The 22493-nt window shown below is 40.8% G+C and overlaps 1 protein-coding gene and 1 non-coding gene across 2 annotated transcripts; both read right to left on the minus strand.

Annotated features, from left to right (window-relative positions):
- Positions 1 to 3209: 3209 nt before the first annotated feature.
- Positions 3210 to 3303, minus strand: trnai-uau (transfer RNA isoleucine (anticodon UAU)). The gene is made up of 2 exons: positions 3266 to 3303; positions 3210 to 3245 (listed from the first exon to the last, which is right to left on the minus strand). It is a non-coding gene; the product is annotated as a tRNA-Ile (tRNA).
- A 6985-nt stretch (positions 3304 to 10288) lies between these two features.
- hcar1-3 (hydroxycarboxylic acid receptor 1-3) lies at positions 10289 to 13221 on the minus strand. The gene is made up of 2 exons (XM_085427856.1): positions 13091 to 13221; positions 10289 to 12540 (listed from the first exon to the last, which is right to left on the minus strand). The coding sequence occupies exon 2, from the start codon at positions 12471 to 12473 to the stop codon at positions 11517 to 11519; it is 957 nt and encodes a 318-aa protein (XP_085283982.1). The 5' UTR covers positions 12474 to 12540; positions 13091 to 13221; the 3' UTR covers positions 10289 to 11516.
- Between the last annotated feature and the right edge of the window lie 9272 nt (positions 13222 to 22493).

The raw sequence follows: 22493 nt of genomic DNA on the forward strand, positions 1-22493 counted from the left end.
CACCTTCCGCAATGGGTGGCTCGCGTAAACGGACAGGACATGGCTGCGACAGGCTTCCCAAATCCACCTTCGCTTTTATAGCCGTGGTCTCTCATCTTGATTACACGAAGTAATTTACAATTACTACTCTGAAATATGAATTACATCTGTAATAATCACATACATGTAATAGAATGTTAATAGTACATTTCCCTTTTTTAGGAAATGACCTGTATGTATCTGTGTGACATCAATAAAAGGATCAAGTGCTGCATTATCTTCAGTTACATTGATGTTATTTATTTATCGCTGTTGCTTTCGTATAAATGAAGCGGACATACCTGCGTGGCCGCGATCTAATCCTGTTTACATAAAGTAAACCTGCTCCCGAGCAGGTTTACGCTTACGGCTCTGTTGCTATGACAGCAAGTCCCGGATGAGCTTCGGGGAACCGACTGATCCAGGATCACGCGAAATCGTCAACAATCTAATCCAGCTAACTTACTTAGCGAGGTACGAAGAACGGGCCCCAGGTCTTGCCACAACACCTACAGGCTCGCAATTATCGCGCCTTTGTATCCTGTTTATTCTCTTCGTCACACTCACCACTCTTCCTTTCCCATCAGATGTTTTCAATCACTTATTTTCTCACTGCTAAATATCAGCCATACACACGAACTCCCACAAAAGCAAAGCTTTAAATCACTGAAATGGCTCCGCTTTTACATCCCAGCAAGCCAAAGCTATGAAGTGCCTTTATGTGAAAATGCAATCAAAAGGCAAATTGTCAACATGTCAGATGACATGGAGCTTGTTTTCTGTGAATATGATACTCGTTTTGGTTTGTCCTTTGGGTGTGTTTGGGCAAAACAAGTAAGTAGGCTGGTTCACATACAGTGTTTTTCTTCTTTAAATAACTTGTGTCACTCACTTTCTGTTTACTGTCTACACTTCAATGAACACATCAGCAACTTGGCATTTAGTATCTTGCCCAAGGATACTTTGGCATGCATACTGAAACAGCAGTGATTTAAACCACCATCCCTCCAATTAGTAGATTGCCTGCTGTACCTCCTGAGCTGCAGCCACTCCAAAACAAGTTCTTAATCAACCACTTTAGCCCATAAATTTAATGACTGTGAGCCAACACTTTAAAACTATTTACATTCTAACATTTGTCTACTCTCTCCCATAGTTTATGCTTTCCTATCTATTTTGTTGGTCGTAGTCACCCTGCACTCCTCTTTTCTGTTTTCTCTAGTGGCCCCCTTATCCAGAAAACCCTGCAGTTCCCTTTCTTCTGCAGTGGAGTTCGTCCACCCCACTGGGTAACTTCTGCTTGTTGAGCTTTCTCTCTGATGCTGTAATGTCGACACAAATGCACTATGTAAATAAAATCACTGACTGCATTTAGCTTTAATGCTGCTATTTTCTTTATCTGCATTACAATTCCTCTCACATAATTATATCTCAGACTGTATGTTTTTGGCTCTTATCTTCTAACGATAACAGAAATCTACTGTTTGCTTAACCATTTTTGCTTTTCCTGCTCTGACACATTTATTCTAATATAGATAAAGCACATGCTGAGAGAATAAAGCTGGTTCTCACTGGACACCAAGTGAAGGGAGAAGGGGGTGAAAAGATAACATTGGCAGAATGAAAGGACACTCCTGCAAATGTTTGGGCAAACAGGCAAGGTGTGGTGATGATAGGCACTGCAATGAAAATGTAAAGAAAACTAACAAAGTGTGTTTGGTTGGACTGGAGGAGACACGGGTAATGTCTTGAACAGTGAAAGTCTTTCAGTAGACCTCGTATTCGACTTATCTGAGGCAAATGATTTCAGCTTTGCATCATATCATCTTGTAGCACTGCCTGTCCATTTTTATATCGTACACACAACAAATATAGTAAATCAGCTTTTTTTCCCCCTGCTCTACTCATATGTATTTTCATGTACAGCGTCACAAAGATAGACCTCAGTCATGACTTACTCCAAAAGATAGTTTCGTCAGTCTTTTAAAAATACAATAATAAAATGCAGACATCCATATGTGCAGAACGTGCAGACAGATGAGAACACACAGAGTACAGACATGTGAAGACGTTGGGGGGAAACTGTTTTTATTCAAACAGCAGAGACAGCCAGTCAGATTCAAACGTCAGGAAAAACAGCGCAGCTAATCCAAACGTTGGACAACAGCGACATCTAGTGGTACAAGGGCAAGGGGAAACGTGAAGTCACAGTTTTGGAAATCTAAGATAAGAGATAAGATAAGATAGAACTTTATTAATCCCTCGGGTGGGTTCCTCTGGGAAATTCGACTTCCAAAAAGCACAGCAACGACCGAAGTTACAGTTACAGAATTGTTATATATATATATATATATATATATATATATATATATATATATATATATATATATATACACACACACACACACACACACACACACATATATAAATACAGAGACAAATATAAATAAAATATACAAAGGGGATAAATAGAATAAATAGGAATAAAAAATAAATCTACTGCATACACTTGTCGCTCAGCAGTGAATCACGTGCTTTGAAATTTGTTTTTGTATTCAAACCGTGTTATGGTGTTCATATCAGCAGCTTGAGTACAAGCTCTGTAATGGAAGCAAAAGGTTTGAAACCGCGGGGGTGGGGCACACACACGGAATGAATAAACTGTGTATATATAATAAATTCGTTGCACAAAAATGCAAAAATATTCATGTATTCATCTATTAATTTCTTAAAGTTTTTATATTTTCTAAAATATCATATAAAATATCACATCGTGCAAGACGGGGGAATACGAATTCAACATTTCACTTCCCTGTCAGAGTGAGAAGGCGCAGAGATGGAGAGTTGCTGCCTCCTGCTGGCGTTGAAGCGCAAGTGTCGCTTAAGTGTCTAATAACTACGTAGTCCTGCATTCAAATTTAAAACTGTAAGTTAGATAATTAGAACTAATAATTAAATAATTAATAATTAAAACTAATTAGATTAAAAAGTAGGCTTGTCATATTTAAATTTGTATTATCTTTAGTTTAAATGGAGCCAGCGTACAAACTTTGAGCGTCGACAATAAATTGTTTACAGTGAATTTTTAATAAGTCTATCAATCACCCTGTGATGCGCGTGACAAGCTGTCAGAGGTCGATTTACAAAAAAAGATTAAACACCGGTAACTTCAGGGCGTACTATCAAAAGGCTGCTCCAGGTGAGGCTCGAACTCACAACCTCGGCATTGCTCTACAGTGTACTGTCATATAAGTACCGCGCGCTAACCGATTGCGCCACTGGAGCTCACTGTGTTAAGCCTGCAGTTGAGCTTATAACCCTGGAACAGATGTGGTGTCACGTCACTGATGTTTACTGATTTTATACCTTTGATATAGTGATTGAATATATCGAGAGAATAATGTTTGTTTAAACGCGATGACGACCAACGGTGCATTTACTGACTTATGTTGAGAAAAGCTGCTAAGACGTGTTTAACAGCGGTAATGACAGGAGCGTCATGATTCAAGGACATTTTAACTTATGGCTAAATAACATGTCAGCTGAAGGTCTTAGTGCCTAACAAACTAACGTGTCTAAAGCTGCTTTATATCGCGTAACTGTTGGGTCAATGATATGGCTGTATGACGTGACCCGGAAGTACTTGCGTGGCACGAAGAAGAAGAGCTGGCTGAATTTTGGCGCTGACTGGTGATGTGCGATACCACTGATTTCCTTTCCGATCCGTTACCAAGTAAAATTCAGGGTGGTATCAACGACACTGGTCCGATACCGATACTTTGTACAAAAATTTAATGTGTTACTGTATTTCAAATTCTTCATAATGTTTTGTTGGTCGTTTCATAATGACTACAGGTCATCAGACTATTTGTTCTTATTGTTTAATTATGAAGAATTATCATATCGAAATAAAAAACCTTAAGTTGTTTGTTAATTGACGCTATCTGAACACACATATCTTGTCATTTAACATGTATATACTTGCCTGGACATTTCACATTTTCCCACATTCACAGCTGTGCTGTGGCACACTACAAATTTTGGTATCAATCCAATATCAAGTAAATATAGGGCCAGTATTGCAGATATCAGTACGACTAATTTTAAGTTATTTAGGCAGCTAATTGGGGGAGAGTAGTGTGCTATGGCTTATAAGATATATTCTCAATTTGCAAATTCTGAACACATTTTAATCACCACTATATCACCGTGATTGTTGCTTTCCACAGTAATTAGTTAACACAAAAAAACCCCACACCTTTCAGCTTTTCATTTGTTTTGAAACAGGGTTTTTGGAGACCTGGAATGTAAAGTTTTCTATCTCTAAAGACCACAAAAAGGTTCTGACATTTGTCATAGTGCATGTTTGAGGTTTATTTTTAAAATTAACTATGATCATTATACTATAACTCATAATCTTTCACAAGGTTAAAACTTCAAAAGGAGCAGATTTTATCAAACAAGCACAGTTCAGTTCACCTGAGGGTTTAACTTAACCTGTCATTAAAGGTTCAAAAAATAACATGTCATGACATTAAATTGTAAATGCACTGTTAATTAGCATTAATTATATTAAATTTATTAAAATAACATTAATTAACTATTAGCATGATCACTGCTTGTCAGTTAAATTGATTGATTATTTCATAAACAATCAGATCTTGTGGCTCACTCTGAGCTAGCACTTTTCCTTTCATAAAGGATGGTCAAATCTATCCTCTGCTAAAGACGCTAATAACAGAAGTACTAAAGAACCATAGTATTTTAAACCAACCTCCAAGATGCCATTTTTGCCAAGATTTTAGAAAATACTTTGGCCACCTAACTGATTTATTTCATGAATTTATTTCTGCTCCCATAATACATTGATACAGCTCTGGTCAAGCTCTAAAATGATTTGCTGCTCACTCTCAGCTGCTCTCTATTGTAATTGTGGGGCGATCGTGGCTCAAGAGTTGGGAGGGACTAGTAAAGCGCTATACAAATACAGGCCATTTACCATTTCTCCTTGACCTCAGCTCAGTCTTTAATACTGTAACCACAATATTTTAATCAGATGTCTGAAAAATTGTCTGAAAAACAGTGTTGATGTCAGTGATGTAGTGCACAGCTAGCTCTGTTCATATTCATCAAATTAAATTCTTTAACAAATTTTAAACAATTTTTATTTCCATTTAAGTTCGGTTTTTCTGTATATGTGTTTTTCAAATACGCTTATTTTTAAGTTTTAGAGAGTTTTAGAGTATTTGACCAGGTCATTGCCGGTTCAAATCCTCCCCAAATACGCTGATGCAGAATGCAGAAGCAATGATAGAAGAGGAACGAAACAGTTTCAATATTTTGAATCTGCCTTCCTCTTTTTTACAATGAAAACCATGTTTGCCACAACATGGTAATTTTGATAAATGAGAAATATGTCGTCTAACAATGGCAGACGCACATACACACACGATTACATCAAATTTAAATATCACCTCTAATATCACCTGTGGAAACCAGAGAGAGCATTTCTCATTAAGGGTTTGCAGTATTATTTATGGGGGGTTTTTGTCAATTAGTATTGTCAATAAGTGTTATTGTATGAGTACTGAAAACTATTTTGTAGAGCCCGAGTGTAGAAAAGTTGCAGCATAGAGGAGCCCAATCAGATAAATTTTAAGCAGGGACATAGTCTGCCGATGACAGAGGAAGAGCTGTAAGGATGCATGGTAGTGCAGCAAGGAGAGAACATGAGAACAGAAGAAGAGTGCTCTTGTTAGGGATAGCATTAGGTTTGTGGTTGATGAAACTCCCTGCTCAAAGGGAGCAGAGTGACCGGTAGTACAGTGATTGCCTGCACTGCTTTGCTTTGTGAGAAACTGATGCTGAAGTTGAGCAAAGTATACTATATTGCCAAAAGCATCAGCCCTCCAAATCATTGAATTCATGTGTTCCAATCACTTCCTGCCACAGGTGTATAAAATCAAGCACCTAGGCATGCAGACTGCTTCTACAAACCTTTGTGAAAGATAGATCGCTTTCAGGAACTCAGAAAACTCCACTGTGATAGGATGCCACCTATGCAACAAGTCCAACTGTGAAATTTCCTCACTACTACATATTCCACAGTCAGCTGTTAGTCATATTATAACAAAGTGGAAGCAATTAGGAACAACAGCAACTCAGCCATGGAAGCAGTAGGCAAAGTAAAACCACACAGCTCAGGGATTTTAATAAGGCAAGTATGAACTCTGTATTCCCCAAAATTCCACCAACATGATAAGTATCCTACCGGGGGAGGCAGGACACTGGACCGTGTGTACATTAAAATCAAGCAGGCCTAGAGGCCTACATCCCTCCCCCACCTAGAACAACCTGACCACCTCTCTCTGCTCCTCATCCCTGCCTGCACCCCCCCCCCCCCCCCCCCCCCCCCCCCCCCACCTCAAAAAACAAACCCCTCCAAGCGCCTGGGTCATTAAAACATGGCCAGATGATGCTCTTCTCCAGCTACAGGACTGTATTAATCTGAGAGACTGCTCCATTTTTGAACAGCAGGACCTGGAGACATTCACTCAGTCTGTCTTATTCTACATTAGGTGCTCTGAAGAGAATGTGGCAGTGACCAAAACCATCCAGGTTTTTCCTAACTGAAAACCTTGGATGACAAGTGAAGTACAGGTTCTGATCAAAACTGAGGAACAGTTCTCTGTACAGCACTGCCAGGGCCAACCTGAGGAGGGGGATCAAAAGTTCCTTTTCCATTAGAACCAACTCAAATCAACTTGCCACAGTTTTCAGGGTTTTCCATTAGGTCATATTACCTGGTACAGGTACTAAAATGGTACCTGCTCAGGAAGGGTTCGAAAGTGATTTGAGCAGATGCTAAAATGTGATGCCATCAGACTGCATGCCAACTGACCGGTCAGTAGCATCATTTGATGAGTCATGAGAACTGCCATTTTTTAAATGAGTCAATGAGAGAAATGGCTACAAAAACAACACCGTGATCCCTGAGTCTGACAAAAAGCAGCTATATCTTTGCCTCGACAACCAACTTTGTTGTAGCGTTCGTGTGGCATACTAATTACGTCATGCTCAGCCTCGTTGCTATGACAACAACCACGGACATTAGGTGGTAATGGAAAACCAGTTAAGCTGAATCAAGTCGTGGCTAGCTGACCCGAGTAGGTACTAACAGAAAAGGAACTATAAACAGACCAGGGAAACCTACAGGAGGAGGATAGAGGGCATCCTCGTTGATAGCAACCCCCGCCAGGTGTGGAGAGGGATCTAACCAGGTTATTCCACCTCTCCGTGACGTATGCCACTGTTTGCACCTGTCTGAAGGCCTCCACTATCATTCCTATCCTTAAGACTGGAATAGACAGCCTCTATGACTACAGACCTATACCCTGTCTACGTCTGTAGTCATGAAGTGTTTTGAGCGGACACTGTCTCAGTACATCAGAGACTGTCTACCCCCCTCGACTGACTCCCACCAGTTTGCTTACAGAGCAAATCGGTCCATAGAGGATTCCATCACCATCACCCTAAGCCATCTGAAGAACAGGAAGAGCTACGTGAGGGTGCTCTTCGTGGCCTACAGCTCAGTGTTCAACACCATAATCCTAGACATGCACACTACAGCTGGGTATTGTCACTGATTTCTTCAACCGATTCACTTCCGATTCACAAGGTCCCGATTCAATCTCCGATTCGATTCAAGTTTGAATCAGTCAGTCTTATAACTACCGTCTCCCTTCTTGGAGACTCTGCAAGAAGAGAAGCTGGTCTGCATATTGTGGAGTCATGCAGCTTCTTTGTGCAGTAACAATGTCACCAGCAGTTGAAAAAACTTGTTCAGAATGAACTCTGGTCCAAGGTAAGGAAAGATACTGCTTTTCTTAGAGAGCCAAAAGAGGATATTCCCCTGCATGGTCCCTCCACTAGATCAAAGGATCCTTAGAAAGTGGAACAGGTTGAACTTCCCTGTATCGATTCACTTCTTCCTTTGCCCTTTCAGTTAGTGTTTTCTGTGACGCTGGGTTTTTTTTTTTTGGTGAGTGGACTGGCCCAAGGAGAAACATGAATGCAGAGTCCTTTGATATCTTAGTTGGAGGGGCATAATCCATTTCAACATGACCAAGGGAGATGTCAGGGACAGTTTCCTCTACTCTGTCACCATCAGACTCTTGCTGTAGAAAAATGAAAACTTAATTGATAAAGAGAAATTAATTTGCAAAATAATTTTGAACTCTCCAGACAATTTAACATATTAATACTGGCAATGGAAGGAAATGACTATTTGTATTCAAACTTGAGTAGTGCAAAGAAACAATAAATTTTTTTTAACTAACACTTTTAAAATATTTACATTTTTGCACTATATTAATAATTTCTCATGTCATACATGCATCCCTACAGTTACACACATGCATGGCATATACACACATTTCATAAACATACTTTGACTTCAAGTTGTTTGACTTCAGTGAGAGACACTGATCCTCTTGTCCAGCAGTTGTGCGTGCAGAGGTGATGGATAGAGTTGGGGATTTTTCTTCAGCCATAACCAGTGTGGCTGCTTTCAGTGGTTTCAAAGCTTTCACTATATCTTCTCCATCAGCCACTGTAAGAGTACAGAGATTACTGTCACTTCTCCTCACTTCAGGTGAGAGTAGAGCTGCAGAGATCGCTGGTTGTTGCTGTAGGAAGCGTTCCAGCATCTCCAACGTGCTGTTCCATCTGGTCACCCCATCAGTCACCAGCTTATGGGCAGGCAGCTTCAGTATCTTTTGCTTCTCTTTAAGCCTGCGACTTGCAATAGTGCTGCTATGAAAAAAGGATGCTATGCGTCTCACTCGGCCAAGCAGCTGAGCAACAGCTGGAACTTTCAGACCTACTTCTGAAGCCAAATTGAGTGTGTGGGCAAAACAACCAATGTGCAACCAGCCCGTTATTTCCACAGCTCACACCATATTTGTAGCATTGTCAGTTATGATGACAGAGTTTTGTTTGTAAGCTCACAATCTTCTATTGCCTTGGACATTATTTGAGATAAATTAACTGCTGTGTGGCTTGCTTCAGTTGTTCTTGTCTGTAAGACATGGGACACGGTCAGGTAATTATCTGTTGCTCTGGATGTCCAGCTGTCATAGCGACTTTCTCTGCTGCTGAAAATGTAGCGTGGATTTGGACAGATGTATGTCTTTACATATGAAAGTTTGATAAACTGGGTTATTTTTTTGAGCACGTGGAAAAGTGGATGCAAACTTCACTGCAAATGCCTTTTTGAGTGAGCTTTGCTTCATGTTGGGTATTTTTGCTAGCATATCTGGATGATGCCTTGCTAAATGATTTCTGAGATTTGTGGTATTTCCACAATGTTTTACCATATGGCTTTGCTTTTGTCCAGCTCTTCACTGTATTCACAGTTCTTGAATCCAAAGTGCTGCCAGACATCTGCCTTTAGGCTTTGGCAGCGCCCTCAGTGGAGGAGCCATGGAAATATATATATATATATATATATATATATATATATATATATATATATATATATATATATATATATATATATATATATATATACAGTATATATATATATGTATATATACAAAGCATTTCCATAAAGACATTGATGAGCAAGTTTGGTGTAGATGAATTTGACTGGCCTGCGAAGAGTCCCGCCCTCAACGTTTAAGTCCACCTGCATGTAGTGATGTGGGTCCTTAAGCATCACGTTCCAGGGTGTTAGTAAGCCAGATGAGTCATACTAAGCAACACAGATTTAATTAACGAACATCATTTGTTATCCAGGGCTCCATTTATTATGTTAAGTAAACGTCTCTGATCAGCAGGATGCCCTTTGAGGAGTTAAATAATTAATAACAAATTATGTGGTCGGCAAATCACAGCAAGCTAAATAACTGAACTTCATGAGTTATGTATTCTTTCCTCATTTGTCTGAACAAACTTTGCTTTGTTCTTATCACATATCTGAGAAGAGAGATTCCAGCTTCTTCCCACTGTTGAAAACTTTAAATTCGTGCAGGTACATGTGAGTTTGGGGTTTGGGCCCATTCAGGATTTTCTCTACTATTGCCAAATGTCTGCTGGAAAAGATTCTTATCCCTGTCATTCTTCTGCTGAGTAAAGTGTGTGTGGTTGATGGATGGAGGTCTGGGAAAAACAGAAAAAATGAACGTTCATGTTTTACTGATTTTATTATATCCACATTGCAGGATGAACACAGGTACTTCAATGGCGATTGGAGTACCTGTGAAAGAAACAGTGCAAACATACAGCAGAACAACCTGACCTGCAAGAGGCCGTTAATCACCCGAAATCTTTAACTCGTGTCAAAAGTATTAAAATCATTGCCACACAAAATTACAAGTTGCTTCGACAGTGTGTAAAGCAGGATTGTAGGGATGTTTAACTCAGGCAATGTGTGTCTTATTTCCTGATTTCTTTATTTGAAAGACAAGATTTTCCATGCTACTCTCTAAAGAAAGCAGGCACTTTCATCTGGTTCTGTCAGAATATGTGTTCTAACATATACATTTGTGCAACAACACAGAAGCGGTGAAAAAATCTAGACTACCAGTACAAAATGCAATTTGGAAACAGCAAAAATATGCAATAGTGCACTACAGTAGCAAGATGGTGCTTTGACCAGTATCCCACCTCTACACACTTCTGCATCGTCCCATATTCTTTTATCATCTTCTTGCTACATCATTCTACACGCTTACTGCTCTTCTGGTTTCGTGGAGTGATAAACTGTTTACCAAAACATTATCCTCTATGTTGGTGAAGAAACTGTTGACTCAAGCTTGAGAAATGTGCTCTACAACAGCAATAATTGTGGCATTTATGGGCTTGGCAGGTTTTGACAGTTAGATAGGCTCTTCCACATGTGTGGACTTACAAAATGAAAAATGGAGTCACAAAGGTGTATACAACCAAACTTTGTTCAAATTGTAGACAGCTTATTCTTGCAACATTCTCCTTAATGTCAAACAGCATTTACAAACTCCACCAAAGACTGAAAAGCGTTTCACACGCTGTTTTGACAGCTTGACAAAACAGCTTGTTTTGTCGAATGTGTGCTGTACGAATCTGAAAATACACATGGAGAAGTTAGTGGCAGTTAGTGGCTCTTGGCAAGAAACACTCTCCCCACATCAGTCACTCATCTTTAACATAGTAAGAAGGTGATTTAAGCTAGCTTTTTCTCTACTTAAATTTTCTCCACTGATGTTTTATCTAACAAGCGTTAGCTAGTTTATAAACTTGTCTATTTCAGCTAAGCAGAAGGTAGTTTGGGGGATGCCGTTATATAAAGTTTGCCTAACAGTGTTTTTTTTAGTCAGTAACAATATATGAACCAAACAGTTCATGGACTCCTCACTCGTTACTCACAGAAGTCTTCAGAGTCTTTAGCATCTTGCACACATGCTGCTTCCAGTCTTCCATTGAAGCAGACATTCATTGTATTTCAAAATCTTTGCCTTTCAGCTGTTGGGGACTCTCGTGCTAACCGGTCTGAAGATCTTCTTGAAGCAGATGGAGGTCTTGAGGGCATCACGAAACATGGAGCTGGAGAAAGCGTAGACGATGGGGTCCAAAGCGCTGTTGAGGTAGGTTAACACGATGCATATCATGAAAACCTGGGTTACATTAGTGTAGGACTCGCAGTCATGGGGGTGGTTTCCCTTGATGTAGGCCGCCGCTAGGCCTGTGATGACGCTTGGCATGAAGCACAAGGTAAACACCAGAATGATCACCACGACCGCTCTGATGGCCTTCCGTCCCTTCAGCTTCCTGCCTACTCGCCGTTGGCGAAGCCGGCAGACTATCTTTGCTGAGCAGAAGAGCAGCAAGAACCAGGGCAGGAGGAACTCTGCAACAAAGGCAATGTAATGCAGCTTAATCGGCACAGGGTCTTCTTCATAGGAGTTGAAGCTACGGCACTTGCCACTCGCCTGGTGGAAAAGGTTAGCGGTCAGCAGCGGAATCCCGCGGACCACCACAGCAGCCCAGATCAAGCCCGCGAGCCAGCCCGCCTTTACTGAAGTCATTTGGCTGATGCAGTGATGTGGGTGGACCACCTTAAAGTAGCGATCAAGTGCCACCGCTGTCATGAATCCAATACTAGCAGAGCGATTGACAGTCAGCATGAAAAGGCTGATTCTGCACCAGACCCATCCAAACACCCACTTCCCTCGCAGGTGGGTGTCGATGCGGAAAGGCACGTTGATGAGGACCAAGAAGTCAGCAAGAACCAGATTGAAGAGGAAGAGGGTGTGAGGTTTCCATGACTTCATGCAACAGCAGAAAATCCACAAAGATACTATTGTTCCCGGCAGGCCCAGTATCTCAATTATCAAGCCTATTTCCATGAACATATTTTCTTTATTATTTTTCATGTGCCCGCTGCAGTGCAGTGAAGAATTATTTACTGCCTTCATTTCAGCTACGTGCCTTCTGAGCTCTTTGGTTTATCCGTACTTCCTTATTTTCAGCAGGTCATGTGTTCTTTCATAAAAGAGAGAAGTGCAAAGAAAATAATTTTTTCCTTTTATTGAACATTTTGTGAAATACTAGCACACACACCTGAAACTTTACACATCCTTCTGTTCTACCTTATTCGTCTGTTTCCCTTTAGATGAAAGCATCTATCAGTAAGATATATATCTGAAGCCAAACTTGAATACAGTAACTAGTTTATTGTTAGAAGCTTTCGTCTAACTTTTTGGAAGAAAATAAAGAAGCTCATTTAATGATTTCCATTTATGCATACCATGTAGTTATTTGTTTTTTAAACTTCAGTGCGAATCTCCCATGCAGTCTAACAAAGCAGTTTGCAAACTGTGTAAGTTATGAAAATGATTTCATAAAAGATACATTTTCCTTTCTATGTAGCGTAGGATTAACCATTAAAAAACACCAGGATTCATGTTAGACTAACAACTTTTGTTTTTAAAAGTTGCCATGGCAGCATTTATGTGCACACCGTGGATAACAAATAATCATAATTTATGCCCTGCATTCTAAACAGATATAAAGTAGAAAGTTTCATACTCACCAGCAGTCAACACTGACTCTTTGCTTTCCGTATGAGAAGACGGCGATGTGTCTTCAGCTTGTGCAGTGAAAGTGATATGATGTGATAAGATCCTTGGCAGTTTATAACTGCTGTCTTTGTCTGAGGGCTTGTTAGAACTTGTGGGTTATGAGTGCTCCAGAGAAGTGGCTCTGCAGCTGAACCACTTCTGCTATTATAGACGGTGACGTGTAATAAGCACCTTTATGACATTTTTCTTGACATTTTATGACACACAATATGTCAGGAAATTGTGTAATAATTAATATTTTGAGAGAATCGTAAATTATGACATATGACATTATGGGGAGATGATACCTTTCTTTTTGTTTGCTTAGTGGGGGAAATGTGGGAAAGACTATCCAGGGCCCTAACAGTAGGAGGGGCCACGGCAAGCTTGGAATGCAAAACATTTGTTTTTATTTTTCATTTTTTTTCTACACAGTTAGTATGTGACTTAAATTGCTATAAATTGCCTCCCTACAAATGGCAGAAAATGTGTTTAGTCCACTCTACACCTGGTCTCTCCTTTAAAGTACAGCTAATTTACTCTATCAAGGTGACTGTTGCTATGTCATCTCAAGGAAACAGTTTCAGACTATAAAACTAACAAGAAGACAAAAGAAAGGAGATTTCTTTCAAAACAAGAGTGACCATGTTGACTAGTGTAACTGTGTGCAGTTATTAAAGATAGGGAGCCAATGTAGCTGTGCCACTACCAAAATAACCCAGCACAAAACCATGACGAAACGACTTTCATTTTATAAACAGCCAGCGGAGCAGCAGCAGATCCCTCTCTAAACAATGTGACATAAGGTGAGCTCATATAGTGGCAACTTAACGTTAGTCCAAGCAGTCGTTTGTACACTTAGATTTTCAGCAGTAAGCTTAGCAAGACTTCCACAAAGTAGCTTTAAATGTTATTTTAATAGTTCTCAGCCGGTGTGCCATGAGGTAAGCAGAGGATTTTGAGGAAGCCAGTGCATTTCAGCGTGATGAAATGGCATTTTAAAATACCTCAATGACACTGCTTTTTAATATATTAAAAAAAAGATAGGTAGCGTCCAGAGGGCATCCCTGTCAGATGCCTGAACCATCTCAACTGGCTCCTTTTGATGTGGAGGACCAGCGGCTCTACTCTGAGCCCCTCCCAGACGGCCAAACTCCTCACACTATCATTAAGGGAGAGGTCAGCCACCCTTCTAAGAAAGCTCATTTCTGTCGCTTGTATCCTCGATCTCGTTCTGTCAGTCACTACCAACAGCTCGTGACCATAAGAGAGGGTAAGGACGTAGATCAACCAGTAAACTGAGAGGTTCGCTTATAAGATAAGATAAGATAAGATAAGATAAGATAAGATAAGATAAGATAAGATAAGATAAGATAACCTTTATTATACACTCAGGTCTCTCTTCACCACGACGGCCCGGTAGAGCATCTGCATCACTGCAGCACCAGTCTGTCTGTCAATCGCTCACTCCCCTCTCCCCTCACTCGTGCACAAGACCCCAAGATGCTTAAATTCCTCTTGGGGCAGGAACTGACCCGGAGTGGACACTCCACCCTTTCCGGCTGAGGATGTGGAGGTGCTGATCCTCTTTCCCAACGCTTCACACTGGCCTGTAAACTGCTCCAGTCGGAGCTGGAGGCCGAATCCAACATAACCACATCATCTGCAAAAAGCAGATGTGAGATTCTGAGACCACCCAAGTGGACCCCTCCCACCACTTGGCTGCGCCTTGAAATTCTGTCCATAAAAACTATGAACAGAATCCGTGACAAAGGGCAGCCCTGGAAGAGTCCATGACTCACCAGCAGTGTTGTTTAGTGTTCTCCCTCCTGTGCTCTGTTCGTGTCCCTGAGTTAGTGTTGTAGAACAGTTTGTGAATTTCCTGTTTTACTTTGAAGGTCTGTGTCTCGTCGTGTCTAATTAGGTTCAGCTGTGTTCCCCTCTGGTGTGTCATTCCCTCATTACCTTGTGTGTATATATAGTGTGTGCCTGCCTGTGTTCCTTCTCGGTTCGTCTGTGTTATTCAGCGTTTCTCCGCGTCTCTGCTCTGCTTTCTCCGTGTCATCTCTGTGTATCATCCTGTGTCCTTATGCTTTCAGGTTTGTTTATTCGTTTTTTCCCAGTCTAGGCTTTAGTAGCTCCCTGTTCCTTATTTCCTGTTTTGTACTTCACCCTCACTGTAAATAAACACCCACTGTTTATTTACAGTGAGGGTGTACCTGCATTTTGGGTTCTTTTCTCGTAACACCACACCACTGCCGCCCCAGCCTTGATAGTAACTGAGTTACAAGTAACTAATTACTAGGAAAAGTAACTATTGTGTTATTTTGAAAAAAATGTTTATCCCTCTGGGCTCCAGGGTATAGTTGGCTGTTTCTGACTACTTTTGATTTTACTTCTACATTTCACCTTTAAAAATATTTACCTTCCCTTGTTTGGTATCATTCTTTTCAGCAAAACCTCACATGTCTGAATTTACAGTTATTTTATCATTTTGACATACTGTATTAACACAATTGATCCAAAATCAGACACAAAAATCTTTAAATCCAAGTAGAAAAAAGTTGTAATTTTTACTATAATAACCACAAACGTGTTTAACGAATCATTAACTTGAAATGCAAATATAAATTGTAAATTTTCAAAATCTATGCACAAGTTTTGCAAACAACAGTTATATGCAGCTACTTACCTAAAAATGCAGCCAAGGCATTTTTTTTAACTATTTCAAACTATTTACATTACACTCAGGCGTTCTGCATCAAATAAGATGCCACACAAATTATTTGTACCACTCCAACAACTCATTTCTGTCCACTGTAAAATAAAGGAGAACATCACAAGCCTGATACCTGCAGGCATGAAAGCAGGAAGTGTATCACTCCTGTTTTCCACCTACAGACGGCGTCTGGCTTTGGTGGCTTTTTGGCAGCACCCGTGACATTCAGCAGACACACAAAACAAAACTATCCACTACACTACACACTAAATATACAACACAATACACTAACAACACACTGCAAACACGCTAAACATCACAAATCTCTCAGTTCTCAAAACTCGCTCTCTCTCTCTCACCGCCATCACTCCTGAAATTTCCTCCTCTTCCTAAACAACCAAATGCCATGTTGCTATTTCATTTTTTTAATGGTCAACATGGTACATTTTTCCACCAGTAGGAAAGAGTGGAGATGTATTCAGGAAAAAACATTGCTTATATTTTTTTATCATAACTCTGGTTTTACATGGCCTATCAGCACAATTTTAAAAACTGGTATTGTGGTGGACACTAGAGGGCTCCACTCACACCCAGTGTATAGGAGGTGTGGTCCTGTGTTTTGTGGCGCGATATGCGCAGTTGATGTTGGAGACGAATAAAGAAGGAGTGAGAACTGAGAGCTCCGAGTCGTCTGCAGCTTTTTCTGACCGCCAGTGCCAGCCTCGCTCCCGGGCTGGGTTGCCCTCTGTCAGTTCCCCACCCCCCCCCAGTTCAGCCGTTCCGGCCGTTTGCTTAAGCCCCGGGTCCTGGACTAGTTCTGCTGGGTGTTCGGGGGGGGCATGTGTGGTGGACCACTAGAGGGCTCCACTCACACCCAGTGTATAGGAAGTGTGTTCCTGTGTTTTGTGGTGCGATATGCGCAGTTGATGTTGGAGACGAATAAAGAAGGAGTGAGAACTGAGAGCTGTGTCGTTGATGCTTACCTCCACAGTATAAAGTTTGAAGTCCACACTTTTAACACAAACATGGAGAATCAGGGTTGCCTTGGGTTGACATAGCATCTTGTTGGTATGTCATCTGATTGGTTTACCATGACTACTTTATTCTTCCTCAGCCAATCAGCAGCACTTGTGTGATTGTTTCGCCCCGCTAGGTCCCAGTAAGATAAAGCAGACAGCTTCAACCGTCTGTGTGTTGAAAAAGTAACACATCCGCAACGCATTTTCTTGTTAGTAACTGTAACGGCGTTGTAATGATAGAAATAGTAATCCATTAGAGTTAAGTAACACCATTACTAACAGTGCTATTCCCGGAAACAAGTCCGACTCTTGATTTCATCACTTAAGGAATATTCACAAATTCCCATTGTGTTGTACTGAGAACTGGAAATTGTTGTTCATACATTTATTTCATCACGTCTGGATTGCAGTCTTTGTTTATTTGTCTTAAGCAAAACTTCCTGGGAATCAGGTTGTTCAGAATGCTGCGGTGACGTCGTCTAAGTTTTCCAATTACTCACAGCATGCAGTGACTCAGTTACATAGACAGCATTTTAAGATTCTGCCTTCTAGAGCTCTCCATGGACAAGAACCAGCATTGGGGAACACTGTACATCCCGAGCAGGTCTCTCTTCCTTTGAGTTTAAGATCTGGGAAATCAGTGGTCTCTTTTGCTTAACATTTGGTTTTATCTTCTGGCATTTGAAAGGTTGAAAGCATATGGCCAATAAAATGTTACTTACTTACTTTTAACTTATCTTTTTGGGTATCACAATCAGGTTGAAAACGGAAACAGGCTGTAAGAAGATAGACTGATATCAGTCCTCGCGTTAATAAAGGTCTGCCTGTGTACCAAATAGTGAGCAAGAAGACGATAGTAAGTAAAAAGAGAGAGAAAATTGTCCTGAAGGTAATGGGGATAATGAAGCGAGGACAGATCATATTAGAAGTGCTACAAAAATAAAATTGTATTTTTAAGGTTTTTTTATATAACATTTCATAAATCATATTATACTCATATCACACTCAATCATCCTTAAATAAAGAAAATCGTGTACTCTTAAGCTTGATACTCCAAGCAAAACTCTACAATAAAGTAAACTATAATATGAAGTGAGGCTGAAATGTGAAGAGATTTCAAACTGTTCAAACATGGATGCATCGTAGATTTTTCTTATATGTGTCATATGATTTCCTGATTACTGGCAATTCTAGTTACCACTACAGATTGTTGTGTATAGTTGTTAAATCAATTATTTGTTTGAAAAGACAAAAACATCTAAAGATACATGAGAGATATACAGGGTGGGCCATTTATATGGATACACCGTAATAACATGGGAATGGTTGGTGATATTAAAGTCCTGTTTGTGGCACATTAGTATATGTGAGGGGGCAAACTCCTCAAGATGGGCGGTGACCATGGTGGCCATTTAGAAGTCGGCCATCTTGGATACAACTTTTGTTTTTTCAATAGGAAGACGGCCATGTGACACATCAAACTTATTGGTAATGTCACAAGAAAAACAATAGTGTGCTTGGTTTCAACGTAACTTTCTTCTTTCATGCGTTATTTACAAGTTTCTCTTTGTTCACAGCCATTGACATGTCGAAGAGGTTAACCCGTGAGGAGCGGATCGAAATTGTGTTGATATCTGGTGAACGCAGTAACCGGGTCATTGCAGCAGATTTCAATGCAAGACACCCTACGAGACCACCCATCTCCCACGCTACAGTTCAGTGTTGAATTGGTCAAAATGTGGACGCAAGAAAACTGTTACTAATGAAGAAACATCAGTGGCTGTCCTAGCTTCATTCAGCAAGAGCCCACAGCGTATCACTCGCCGCATGTCACTGGAGAGTGGCATTAGTCGAACATCCCTTCGGCAGATATTAGCTAAATGGCACCCTTACAAACTCCAGCTACTGCAGCATCTCACCGAGGATGACCCAGATCGGCGCACAGAATTTGCAGAATGGGCAAAACAAAAACTGGAACAGGACCCTCAGTTCACGCAGAAGATTTTGTTCAGTGATGAGGCAAACTTTTATGTGAATGGTGAAGTTAACAAACAAAACCACCGCTATTGGTCTGACACTAACCCACATTGCATGGATCCCTCCAAGACTGTTGGAACAACAAAAGTGATGGTTTGGTGTGGTGTGTGGGGTACAACCATAGTGGGTCCATTCTTCATCAATGGAAACCTCGAGGCCACTGGATATTTGAAATTGCTACATGATGATGTGTTTCCCTCTTTATGCACTGAAGCTGGCACGTTCCCTGAGTTTTTCCAGCAAGATGGTGCACCACCACATTATGGGTGCCAGGTCCGAGCATTCCCAGATGAACAGTTTCCTGGAAAGTGGATTGGTCGTCGTGAGCCACTTGAATGGCCCCCAGGGTCTCCCGATCTGACCCCCTTAGGCTACGTCCACACGTACACGGGTATTTTTGAAAACGGAGATTTTTCGTTTTCGTTTTAAAAAAATAATCCCGTCCACACATAAAGGCAGAAATGAAGGAAAACGCTGCTATGAACATGCCAAAGCAGCAGGTGGTGCTAGATTCCTAACCGTGCCGAAATGTTGGCCAATCAGAAGTCTAGAAGCCTCGGTGGGAAAAAGTAAACAAAGCTGGGGCATAGAAGCAGAACCGAGTCGTCTGTGTGGAGGGACAGTAACTGTGTGTATATGTAAGCATTTAAACACTGCAGAGAGTAGAATTAACAGTATTGTAGAAATTCATTTCACCGAAACAATAGCGTGGCGCACAGTGTGACGTTAAAAAATGCGCACACCTTTGACGCTGCATTTTCTCCATTTTTCTAGTCCACACGTAAATGCAAAAACAGAGTTTTCAAAAATATCCACCCTGGCCAGAGTTTTTAAAAATCTTCGTTTTCAGTGACCAAAAACGCCGTTTACGTGTGGACGAAAGGTGCAAACGCATAGAAAAATCTGCGTTTTCAAAAATACCTGGGTACGTGTGGACGTAGCCTTAGACTTTTATCTTTGGGGTCATCTGAAGCCAATTGTCTATGGTGTGAAGATACGAGATGTGCAGCACCTGAAACTACGGATACTGGATGCCTGTGCTGGCATTTCTCCTGCGGTGTTGCTATCAGTGTGTGAAGAGTGGGAGAAGAGGGTTGCATTGACAATCCAACACAATGGGCACATTGAACACATTTTATAAGTGGTCAGAAACTTGTAAATAACTCATGAAAGAATAAAGTTACGTTGATTGTATAGAAGTCTATGAGAAAGCAACCCTTCTCCTCCTTTTCACTTTCAAGCCTTACTTACTGACTGACATTATTACCCTCATTAAGGACCACAATACAGATGATAAAATGGGCTATACTATAGGCCGGGGCTGCCCTAGGGAGTTTATGATTGACAGGTTCTGGTGTTATGAGCATACAGTGTCCCTTTCACTCAGATCTGTTCCTTTTTATCAACTCTGGTTTCAAAGCACTAAAATAGTAACGGCCAACATGCTTATCAATGGATAATATCACAATGACTGCATCTTTTACATCTAGTAATGGACAAAAATTAATTCCAGAGACCATAAAAAACGAATCTTCTTTTTTGCATTTTTCTTTGTAACCTCGATACCTTTTGGCCCAATCAATCTTAGGGTTTTGGGGGTTTTTTTTACAATCCCATAAGATGGTATTGTTTACCATCTTATGAAACTGTCACTGTGTCAACATGGCAAAAAGTAGTCTTGAAGGCATGCTCTCTATTTGGAACTATGACAAAAGTGTTTTTGAAAACTTTGGCAACAGATTTTGGTAACATGTTAGTTTCTCAACTTTCATGTTACCACAGTTTAAGATACAACGTGCGTATCTGAGATCAAATGATGGTGGGGTTTGGCAATGAATAGGGTCTGACTCATGAGATCACTAATGTAATGAAGCCTTTGAGCTTGAGCCATTCTGTCCCATTGTTTCTCATCCTGATTTATGTCATTGCATCCCATTTGATCGCTCTGTTGGATCTTATTTAAACATCATTTCCCCTTACTGGAACTTGTCCTGATGCATGCTTAGTCATCCAGATAAGGAGATCTGAGACGTTGATTCTGTTCATCTGAACGTAGCGTTTTCAGTGGGAGAAACATTTCATCAATCATCCAAGTGACTTCTTCAGTCTCAGCTGACTGCAGGTTTCCCCAACCTAATGTAGCCAGATGGGTTACTCTGCCTTCTCCACCTCTCTCTCTCTCTCTCTGGCTGCTGTTCGGGTTGGGTTGAGTGGAAACACACCTACACTCTAATTGCAGGGTGGCGACTGTCGGTATAAGGCCATGCAGGCTTCATTTCCCTATTAATTGCTTCTTTGCCTTTTGTGAGTGCAGTATCAGGCACCAATGCACTTATTTTCTTGGGATAATCAGGCAGTTTCGATCAGGCTCTACAACAGTTACAGGTAGGCCGTATGTGTATCCTCCTATCCACTTTAAAGGTTAAATAAGTGGTATAGTGGCGTATTGCTGTCCTGTTTACAGATTGGCCGACTTACTTATTTCCAGCCGTTGTGGAGAGGGCCGCCGCTGCACTACTACTAGCAACTGATATAGCGTCCTTAATTCTGGGGTAAGTAGCATTTGGCATTATTTTGCTACTGACTATAAATTAGAATAAAACATAGCTGGGCTTGAGTTAGAGCTGGGCGATATATCGAGTTTTTAAAAAACATCGATATATTTTTATACGAGATATAAGATGTGACAATATCCTTTATATCGATATAGTCTATGTTACGTTATAATTATACTTGTGGAGCCGCAAGTTTGCCTCTCTTTCGTCCACTTTCGTCTTTACGCAACGTTACTCGGCCTCGCCTCTCCTTCACTGAACACAACTCCCCCTCCTCCCCCATCGCTTCACCTACAGGAAGCGACAAGATGGACACGGCAAATCTCCGTTAACGAGTTACTGCGCATCGCCCCGTGCGTGGGGCTGGACGGCGTCAACGTGTTAGCTAGCTAACCACGCTAACGAGCTAACCACGCTAACGCCATGCAGCCTAGAGGTGCTGCACGGACTAAAATCCTTTCATTTTCTCAAAAGTTGACAGCGCGCCTTATGTATGAATTCTGATGTGCTTGATGGCCGCGAACCGATTTTATGTGGAACACGGCGCTCAGCAATCTGTCAAAAAATGTTTTAGTACGACTTTGGTAAGCTACGGAGCTGCACCGCTTGATGGATTGTCGGAGCATTACGGCTGAGCCTCGCGGAGTGATACGTACTGTGCTTCAACGTAATATTACCCTACTGTGTATAAGGACCATAAATGGCACCTGTTGAGAGACGTGGTTGCGAAGCGGATTTCAAACTCCAGGCTGTCAGTCACGCAGTACAAGTTGGGAACAGAGCAGCTGTGAAATCTGTCTTTGTTATTGTGCTCAGCGTCTTTTAGTTTACATTTTGACTGCACAATTGTGAGCTTTTTGTTATGCACAAAAACAACATTGTTTTCTTTTATTTATGGAGCATTATTATTTAATAAATGCTCATAATTTATTTTTGAGTAAATTTGATGTACATCTGCTCTATGTTAATAAAAGTGCCTGTGTGACATCTGGGACACAGCTTTGACTAAGAACTCTCTTTTTGTTCTTACTTTATGGCTTTAAAA

This window comes from Rhamphochromis longiceps, linkage group LG13, assembly GCF_057381845.1.
Source record: "Rhamphochromis longiceps isolate RC_006_pf linkage group LG13, R_longiceps_female_GT1.1, whole genome shotgun sequence".
NCBI lineage: Eukaryota > Metazoa > Chordata > Actinopteri > Cichliformes > Cichlidae > Rhamphochromis > Rhamphochromis longiceps.